The sequence below is a fragment of the Carettochelys insculpta genome, chromosome 11 (assembly GCF_033958435.1).
Source record: "Carettochelys insculpta isolate YL-2023 chromosome 11, ASM3395843v1, whole genome shotgun sequence".
NCBI lineage: Eukaryota > Metazoa > Chordata > Testudines > Carettochelyidae > Carettochelys > Carettochelys insculpta.
The window spans coordinates 26,313,324-26,323,244 of record NC_134147.1 but is presented as its reverse complement, the minus strand read 5'-3'; the positions used below and the strand labels follow the sequence as shown (position 1 = coordinate 26,323,244).

The 9,921-nt window shown below is 46.0% G+C and overlaps 1 protein-coding gene across 1 annotated transcript in view; it reads right to left on the bottom strand.

The window, feature by feature from the left end:
- Window positions 1–1,023: 1,023 nt before the first annotated feature.
- Window positions 1,024–9,921, bottom strand: part of COPG1 (COPI coat complex subunit gamma 1) — a 32,531-nt gene continuing 23,633 nt past the window's right edge. Inside the window, exons 22-24 of the mRNA XM_075005291.1 lie at window positions 7,694–7,832; window positions 6,018–6,116; window positions 1,024–2,200 (exon numbers count right to left, since the gene is read on the bottom strand). Of these exons, the coding sequence (XP_074861392.1) occupies window positions 2,070–2,200; window positions 6,018–6,116; window positions 7,694–7,832 (369 nt within the window). The 3' untranslated portion in view covers window positions 1,024–2,069. The remainder of the gene's footprint in view (window positions 2,201–6,017; window positions 6,117–7,693; window positions 7,833–9,921) is intronic.

The window sequence follows — 9,921 nt, the reverse complement described above, 5'->3', positions numbered from 1 at the left end:
CCATTGCAATTCCACCTCCCTCTAATAAATAGCACAGCATCCCAAGGGTGGATTGCAGGGCACAGAGGTGACTAGCAGTGAATCAATCAAGTGGAAAAAAGAGGAACAAAGAACCAAAGTAATACATACTGAAATACACTCGAAAACCCATCCACAGCACTGACTGCCAGAGAGCCAGGCTGGAGCTGGGAATGGCCATAGCTGGGCTCTGGGCAGGGCAGGGAGGGAAAGCTGGCTGCTCTGCTGTAGGGCTTAATGGGCACAGCCCAGATGCACCCCCAGGAGCACTCTGTACTCATCACATAGTGCAGTGCACCATGTAATCCTGCATCAGCCTGGGGCAGTGAGCTCGTATCAAGAGCATCAGAGCAGGGGGGCCAGCCCAAGCTGGTGGGACAGGCATTCCGTCAGCTACACGTCAGGCAAAGCCCTTCTCAAATCCTCCCTTCGCAGCCAGGGTCCATGCCCGCAGGATGCACAGTCAGCTGCCCACTCAGCTGTGTGTTTTGCTGCAATTCCCCTCATGCTGCTGCAGGTGCAGCAAAAGGGGAACTAGGTGCACTCTGGTCTGGAAACACAGAATTCAATCTTCTAGCTGCCAGACTGTTGCAGAAGGTTCAGGCTAGCACCCGGCGTAGCGCAGGTGTGCATGCTGCCCTACAGTGCCCAAAGGCTCAGGACAAGGAGAGACACAGTTTGCTTTAAAGCAAAGGAAGAAAACCGCAATTGGAGACTCATGGAAAAAGCATGAGTAAGGGAGCAGGATTCTGAGTATTAGCAAGGGGTATGGTGAGTTCCTACCCCCACCCTCAGCCCCAATAAGGCAGTGGGAGCCATGAACAGAAGGGACAATGACATATTGGTGCTGCCCTCTATAATCGGTATGCTTTCTCTATAAAGCATGCAAGAGCCGCACTATGACAATTTCCCTGCCAGTTGCACGTGCCTTGTCAGTGTTACAGAAACTAGTTGCTGCAATGTCCCTTTAGGTCAATAATAAATAATTATGGAAATTCCAACAGCATCTTTTAATATTTTGTTTAATGTTACATTAGATGGTGACTTTTCCATTAAAAATATGGGCAGAATATACAGGTGCTAAAACCCGATATCTCTTCTGGATTCCCCTTGTCTGGCATAACTAAACCTCACAAGTTAACTAAAACAATTGCTCTAGAGAGGAATGACAATAGCTCTGGTTGGTAAATCACACAGTCTGATGTTCCATTTCACCATATAGCTTCTTCCATACTCAACACTCTAACTGGTCGCTTTTTGCAGGATACTACACCACACCAAACTCACGTAATCCTCCACCACTTACACAGTAGGCCTCCAGCGTTAGCTCTAAGAACAGTAAAGAACTCAATTACTGATAACTAGATGAATGTGAACAGCCAAACCAATTACACACCGTATGTTCAACTGATTTGCATGTTATGGAGACTGTCCATCTGACACAGTTGTGGAAATCTAGATGTAGACACTTACTTCCCATTCTTTGAATATCACTGCAAGCCAGCCATTCCCAATCTATTGTATTGAGGGGTAAATACTCTTGGAGATCAACCTGTCATTTTCCACCAAGATGGCAAAGGGAGGCAGCCAAGTTCTGTAGCCTGCTGGACAGGAAATTTTATTCTTTTGTTTATTTACCACACCCTGTTTATAGGGATCTTTTAAAGACACTAAAATATTAGCAAAATTGGTGATAATTAAAAACACACTAATTTCAGATTCCAAGTGACCATTTAATGGGTTTGATACACTATCACCATGATAGGAATTGTTTAAAAAAGGCTTCATTGGAAACAGAAGACCCCCTAGGTTGGACTGATTCTTCAGAGGAGTTTAAGTGAAACAATGCTTCCTAAAACCTCCTATCAAGGCTTACAAACAACACAATTTTAGTTAGAAAAACCCAGATAACTGCCCTAATTCTACTACTAATAAAAAACTGCTGAAGTGAATGTGATTCCAATTCAATGTCCAGAACAGAGGGCAGCAGAGAACCAAGAATATGTTCCCGTTGTGGACCTGTTGTCAGAAAGCAGTTTCAGAAAGTCAATTTAGCCAACTGAGGCCATGATTACATCCACAGGAAGCTCTTCTCCACTGCGGGCTGTGACCTGCATTGTTACAGTGTCTGTCAGGACAAGACGAGAACGCACCAAGAGGTCATGGCCGCCCCGAAACACACCTGGAACAGTGAAGAGGGAAGAGAATAAGGTGTCTGAATGCCATTAGTTCATCCATTAACTTCTAATGACAATCATGTGGCTAGAACACGGTCCACTCTGCAAACAGCATCAGTTGAACATTGTCCAAAAAATCTCCAATGCAGCTGAATAGTTGTACACACCACAGCAGTGCATTAAGACACCCAGATGAGTTAGTCACAAGTATAAATCCTTCAAAACCTCACCAAAGCAAATTAAATGCATACTTGAGACTCAGAAGGGGAGATACAAACATTTCTGATATCACCAGCAGTTACTCACCCAGTGTGCATCTTAGTTTAACATCTATAAATTACACTGAGTTTGTTACTCAAGTCTGCTTTACATCTCCCATAAGACAGAATCAGAAGAAGGAGCCTCAGGAAGTCATCAAATCCAGTCCCCTGCCCCCATGGGAGGACCAAGCACCATGTAAATAATTCCCTACAGGTGTCAGTCTAACTTGGTCTTAAAAATCTCCAGTGATGTAGATTCCACAACCTCCCTAGGTAATATATTCTAGTGGGTAACCATCCTGACAGTCAGGAAGCTTTTCCTAATGTCCAACCTAAATCCTCCCTTGCTGCAATTAAAGCCCACTGCTTCTTGTCCTATCATCAGAGGTTAAGCAGAATATTTTTTTCTCCCTCCTCCTTTAACTAATTTTTGGTACTTAAAAGCTGTTATGTCCCCTCTCTGTTTTCTCTTTTTCAGACTAAACAAACCCAGTTCTTTCACATTTCCATGATAGGTCATGTTTTCTAAACTTTTAATAATTTTTATTGCTCGTCTCTGGACTGTCACCCATTCCCTGAAATGGACACAATACTCCAGCTGAGGCCTAACAAACATGGAATAGAGTTGAAGAATGACTTCTTGTTTCTTACTTATATCTGTTGAAGCACAAGACTTCTCTGAGTTTAACCAGGCTGAGACCACACTTATCAAAGGAAGTATAGTTAAGTACTGTCAGGAACTTATGAAGTGTGTGCAGTCCTATCATTGACAGGTCAAGGATGCTCTCCTGGAGGCCTCGACTGAACTGTGCCATAAGCTGCACCCAGGAGATTGGGTCTATGTAAAGGTCCACCAGCGAAAGACTGCCCTAGAGCCAAGGTGGAAGGGCCCGTACCAAGTCCTTTTGACCACCTATACCACTGTGAAGTGCAAGGGACTGCTCACCTAGATCCACACATCCCAATGCAAACCAGTTCCAGCCCCTAGAGAGGTGGGTTCTGAAGAGGAGCACCACAGACCTGATACCGGAAACCCAGGTCCAGAAGTAGACAGGGATCAGCGCAGGCCTGGTACTGGCAATCCAGGCCCAGATGCAGACGAACCTGAGGGACCAAGACTATGGTACCGGCTGTGGCCCAGGAAATCTGCCAGCAATAGGTGAAGAAAGCTACAAAGTCCTGAAGAACGGCCCAATGGGGCTGGCCAAACAAATCCTGCAGAACTTATGTTTAGTTTTGTTTTTAATACCTAGTAGCTATAGTCTATATGGCTCAAATATGTTTATGCTTTTAACGAACCAAGTTTCCCTAGAATTTAACACCACAGATTGCTGGATATGTGCTCATAGCCCTGTACATTCAGAAGGAGGTGTCCCAATGATTCCAGTCCCACTAAATAAGACTCAGATGAATGTCACGTGGTTTGATGAATTGGGCCAGAATGACACATGGTATGATAAAGGGTTTCATGGCCTAGGATATGTCTGTTTAACTCCAGTTGGAGAATATTGTTGGACGTGCAATGGCACAGGAGCCTGGGTGGAGAAAAGCAAGTGCGAGATAAGCATTGTCCGAAATGGGGATTGGTATATAAATAACACCTGGGAAAAAGATAAAAGCCCTTTCAACTTTGGTATCTTTGGGTACTACATGCAGTGGATGATGAAACCCCAATGCAGTAAAGCCTTAACAGCTAAGGTCAGCCATTATTTCATATGTGGCTGAAGGGCATATAAAACACTGCCCTTAAATTGGAGTGGAACCTGCTATATTGGGGCGGCCTTCCCAGCCATTCGGATAGTAGACCGTCTTCCTGGTGGAAGGGTCCGTAACTAATACAGAATGGTATTGGGGAGTCACAACCCCAGGTTTGGGTGTGGCCTTTGCAATGAAAGAAGTACGGAGGCTGGAAGAAGCCTTTGAAAAAGTAGCTAATGCTACAGCCAAAGCCCACCAACCCATTGATAAGGAATTAGGAGAAGTGAGGCAAATGGTCCTCCAAAACCAGATAGCCCTAGATTATGTCCTAGCACGCAAGGGTAGAGTATGCGCTTTGGTGGGAAAGGAATGCTGCGTGTATATTACAGACACCAGCATGGAAATAGAGGAAGACGCCTCAGAAATTGAAAAAGCTGTGGTGAGGCTTAAGCAGGAGGAAAATTGGACCCTATGGGGTTGGTTGGGAAGTTGGGTTGGACACGTGGGAACTTGGATTCTGCACGGAATAGTATTAGTATTAGCAATAATCCTTTGCGTTTATTTTTGTTTCTTGTTAATCAAATGTTGTATTTCCTGTGCTCTAAAAGAAACAGAACAGGCTCTTACCAGCAGGGAAGCAGAGCTAATGATTTTAAGGCATGATGAGCAAAGAAAAGAAAAAGAGATGTATGTAAATACTTTAATGGACATGTATCCATGACATGGCTTCCCAGTTAGGCTTTTTAAGGCTAAAAGTGGGGAGTTGTGGAAGCCATCTTGTATAGAAGCCATTTCACATCCCTTACTTCTGCATGCACACAAGAGCCTGTCCTTTCCTTGACCTGTTTGGGAATGGCTGGGAGGATGAGCTCTAAGGAATGTGTTAACGAACTGTTTGGAGTTGGGGATCCAGCTCCCTTGTACCTGTTTTTCCTTGCTGATACTGGTTTCTCTTTGGAAAGTGATTTACGATTCTCTACCTAATTGCCTCTGACACTGGGCTTGTTTGTGTAAGGGTATAAAATACTAGAGTTAGCTGCATCAAGCAGCCTTGCTGGACCTGGTTTTACTAGTGCCCAGTTTGGCTCGTCTGTTGCCTTATTGAATTGAATAAAGCTGAATGCTAGCCACCTAAACTCAAAGAAGTCTTGTGCTTCAACATATCTCAGTTCATCCCATTCTGCAATCCAGAGACTCCCAAAAAAGCTGGGGTAAGAGCTCTCAGAAGATCACGCAGGGCAGTTCTGAAGTCAGTTCAAACCATATCAAAGAACTGGTTTGTCCCCAACCCCTACTCCCAGATAATTCTTCTGATCCCAAACAGTATCAGCTGCCCTGAATTTGGAGGGCTGAGAAGCACAACAGGCTAATACAGGGGTCAGCAACCTAAGGCGGAGTACCAAAATTTGAAGTTTTGACCTCTTTGTATGATGTAAGTGCCAGTGATACTTTCTGAAGTCCCAAATAGTCCTACTTACAACAGCTTCATTAATAAATAAGTTAAGATGAAGAGCTTTACCATTTAGGTGGTGGTTGGTAGTATTAGCTGGTATTTTGTTAAACAACAGGCAGCCTGGCTTTCAGCAAGGTCCTGGTTACATGGGGGGAGAGGGTGGAGCTGAGCTCCCACCTCACCTGGTGATGAAAATCAGCTTGCGAGCCGCTCTTGGTACCCCCACAGGGCGTTGCTGGCCCCTGAGCTAATGACAGTTACATGAAACTGTGACAACTGAGCAATAGGCTGTGCATCCTGAGCACTACTGTTCAGTCTCAAAACAGACAAATCCCTGTTCACGTCAAAAGCTGCCAAAAGTGCCACATAAACCGTGGGCACAGGTCTCGACAGAGAATCTCAACAGCTTACCTGCCAGGTACAACGTGTGAGAGTTCTTGTTGTCTGGCACTTTATCCGATCGCTCACAGGGCTGCATCCCCAGGAACTTCACAATATTACTGACTGCCTCTGTTAGTAAAAAATAACAGAAGGTCAGTTTTGTGGGTTTATTTAACATCACTAACAGCATCCAGCAGTACAGTAAAGCCCTTCCAATACAGATAAGAGATGTGGTCTTTGCCACCAGGGGCTTATAGAGTAGCTCTTCAGCACAGACAATGCCTCTGCAGGTGCTCAGACAGAACCCAGGTCTGTGAGGCCATGGTCCTGAAAGATCTTTGGACGTTAATACAATTCAAATAATAAATAATAATTCTGGATATGACAAAGAAAGGATGCGTGGGTAACAAAAAGGTGAGCAAGGAGGATGACCATGGACAGCATCAAGATGACGGCCCAGTAATTCAGCAAAGCTAGTGCACAATAGTGGCATAACTTACCTGAGGAGATAAAAGATGAAGGAGGAGACAGTGATTTAGTTTTAGCCTTGCAGGAGACATAAGTCTTCAGGAGGGATTTAAAATAGAAGGTTGTGACTTTGAGGAAGAGCTCAGGGAGGGTATTGCATGCGTTAGGTTGCATGGAAGGAAGCACAAGAATAGCCAAAGAGGAGAGACAAGGTGCAACAAAATTAAGCACTAATTCCCATCAGGAAGTGCCAATTAAAGGGAACAACATAAAACTGGGCCAAATACCAAAATTACCCCAGAAGCTGTCACCGCAGCAGACTTCAATGGGCTTTGAAAGAGGCCCAGATCAAGTATTTAAACATAAACAAGCTGAGTGTGAGGATGAGAAGAAGAGTCATTTCGGGATTCCTCCTCCCCATCTTCATTTTACCTCTGTGGTTTACTTCTCCTTCCGACCTTTGGGCCCTATGGCACAGCCTACCTCTCCTGTGCAAGCACAGCTAGAGTTAAGCCTGAGCCAAATTCTAGCTTACTGAAAAGTGTCTTGTGAAACACCTTCCTTCCTCACCATACGGCATTCCAGGTTCCCAGACAGTCAGGACACTCAGAACTGCAGATGCTTTTCCATCACCACAATGATCAAACCAACATGATTTCTTTTGACATTAAAAGCAGCTTTTTGTCATTAAAAGCCAATACAGTGCTCAATGGGCCAAACCCAGTTCTGTAGTGTTACAACAGATGCATTTGACCTTTTACAATCTTGCTCAAAAAGAGGTCTGTATTGGGTCTCAGGCATGAACTGTGACTCCAACTTCAAGGTGTACAACAGGAGGCCCAAAGGAGCCGCCAGCAGCCCAAAGGGAGCCATGGCTCTAAGGGTATGTCTACACTGTAACAGCGAGGTGCCACTCCCTGCATGGGCAGCCAGACTTTTGCTACTGCAGCTCTAGTTAGAACACAAAAAAACAACAGTATGGATGCTGCAGCGGCGGCCAGCCTCCCAAGCTGAGACGCAGGGGAGCAGGTGGATGTGGACTTGGGCAGCTAGCTCAAGTCACCGCTAGCACTGGAACACGTGCATTGCTCGCTTCAGCATGCCAACTTGAGCTGAGCTACTGCAAGTCTGTCTACCTGATGCAGTGCAGACATACTCTTAAAAAGTCAGAGTTCAGACTGGGCCAGTTGCAAGCAGGAAAATGCTATGAGTTTTGTGAGGGTCAGGCACATCCTTACCTTCCAATGTTTTAATGGTGGATAAAGTGAAGGTCTCTTCTTTTTCAAACTCATCACCCACTTCGTCCCAGGCTGCCCCGAAGTTTGGCTTCAGAACCCTCTGGATGTGATCAGCTACTGTTACCTCAATGTCTTCAAGCTGATAGGGAAAGGAAATTTCACAGAAATAAAGCTGTTCTTGCTGGGGGAGAGCTATCAACTTGGCTCATCACATTTACTTTTGATCACAGATTTTCTCAGAATTAGCTTCCTCTCCTCCTCCTGATTTACTTGAGCAATGTTATTTTGGTACAATCTGTTTTGATTGGGTATTGAAGCTGGGACAGCCATCTGCTCTTCCATGCCCAGGATTTTATGATGGGCTTTCCCATTCTGAACACAGCTTTCAACCCCTCAAAAGATCAAAATGCCTGAGAAAGAGGCAAAAGAAGGAAAAACACAAAAATAAACGTTAAACTGGAGACGTGGGCTTAGACTAATACAGGCTTTACATTTCTGGAATACTGAGAACGTTCTCTATATTCTATATTCTCCCCTGTGGGCCCCCCCGACTCCCCAAAAGTCAAGGGACTTACCATTGCCCCCTGGAGGAGCTAGAGCTGCCACACGCTCCTCTCACTAGGGGTGGGGCGCATACACAGACAGACGGCACCTGCATAGGCACCCCACCCTGGTAGGAGGAGCATGTGGCAGCTCTGGCAGTGGTTCCTCCAGCTGCGTGTGGCAAGGTGCTGCCAGCCATGCACAGCAAGGTCCCTCCAGCCAGATGCAGCATGCACGGTAGGGTCCCAGGGATGTTGCAGGTTCCAGCAGTTCCAGCTCCAGCTGCTGCAGTCTGGTGAGTTCCCAGCTTTTTTGGGGGGTGGGGGGCGCGATGCGGGGGGGGGGGCACTGGGACTGGGGGAAACTAGCAGGGGTGGGGGGTGGGTAGTAAACCCTCAGATTTAACGGACTTTTGGGATTAACAGACATCCCTCCCCTCATTAGTCCGGTAAATCAAGGCTTTACTGTACAGTGAGAGCCCCAGGTCCAAGGACTGACGCTGGAGTCATAACGGAGAAGGGCACATGCCTGCATTTGAGACTGTTGTGGTCTCATGTTTGGGAGGTGGAACTTGCCTTGCTGGATAAACTCATCTCTTCAGTGCATATACAGTGGAAACACTCAGGGGTATAATCAAAATATCTGCAGGGGTATAATCAAAATCTCTTCATACTTCTAGTTTAATTAATGGATGGACCATGGCTGCTATTTAAAATTGCTCAAATGCCAGAGCAAAAAGGGATGAGTGTGTCATATAACCTGGCACAGAGGAAGGTCAAGCTGTCTGCTCCTAGGATTCTCCTGCTGGTTGTGCAGAGGGGGAGAAGAGAGGAGAGGGTAGTGCTAAAGTCAGAGTCTTTCCCTGTTTCTGCACCCATTTCTGTAGAGCAGGGACTGTGGGGGAGAGGGAGACACACAGTGGAGCTGCTCCAATCTAAAGCATGGGTGGTAAGTGACACTCAGGAGTGCAGAGCAGTGTTGCGGGGGAGACAACAGAGCAGGACAGGTTTCCCTTAAACAGACAGAGGGTGGCTTCTCTCAAAAACTTGCCCAGCAGCAGACAACACACACACACTGTCACTGCACACATACGCAGTCTGTGCTACACACACAGTCAATATCACATATACACTGCAGCACACACTCAATCTGTGTCACAAAGTTTGTCTCACACACAAAATGTTTCTTTTTGATATTCACACACTCTTTGTAGGCCTCAGCCCCGACCTTTCTGCCTGAGGCACTGCCCCTTCTGGGAGCTCAGAGCCGGCCCACAACCAATACCGAAATCCATGGACTAGCCCCTTTGTGAAAATTATTGCCCATCCTGGTCTAGCTACCCTGCGTCCTTTGGAAAATCCTCACTGTTCCCTCTGCTTGGTTTCTGCAATCAGATTCTCAGCAATGTCTGGCAAGCAAGGGGCAGGGAAATGGAAGATCCAACAGAACTGGTTACAGTTCAGCCATCCTATCTTGTACTCCAACAGGCAAACAGAGCTACCCTGTGTGAAGTGACCAAAGCTTTTGGCTAAGCCCAAGGTAACTTCTTGCTCCCAATAAGCAAGAGAGACCTCAGCAAGATTGATTTTGTGCTCAAAAGCTCTATTGGATATAACTATTGGCCCAGACAGGAGCCCTTACACAGACTACTAATACAGCCCTTGTCTCACTGCCAAAAGGAAGGA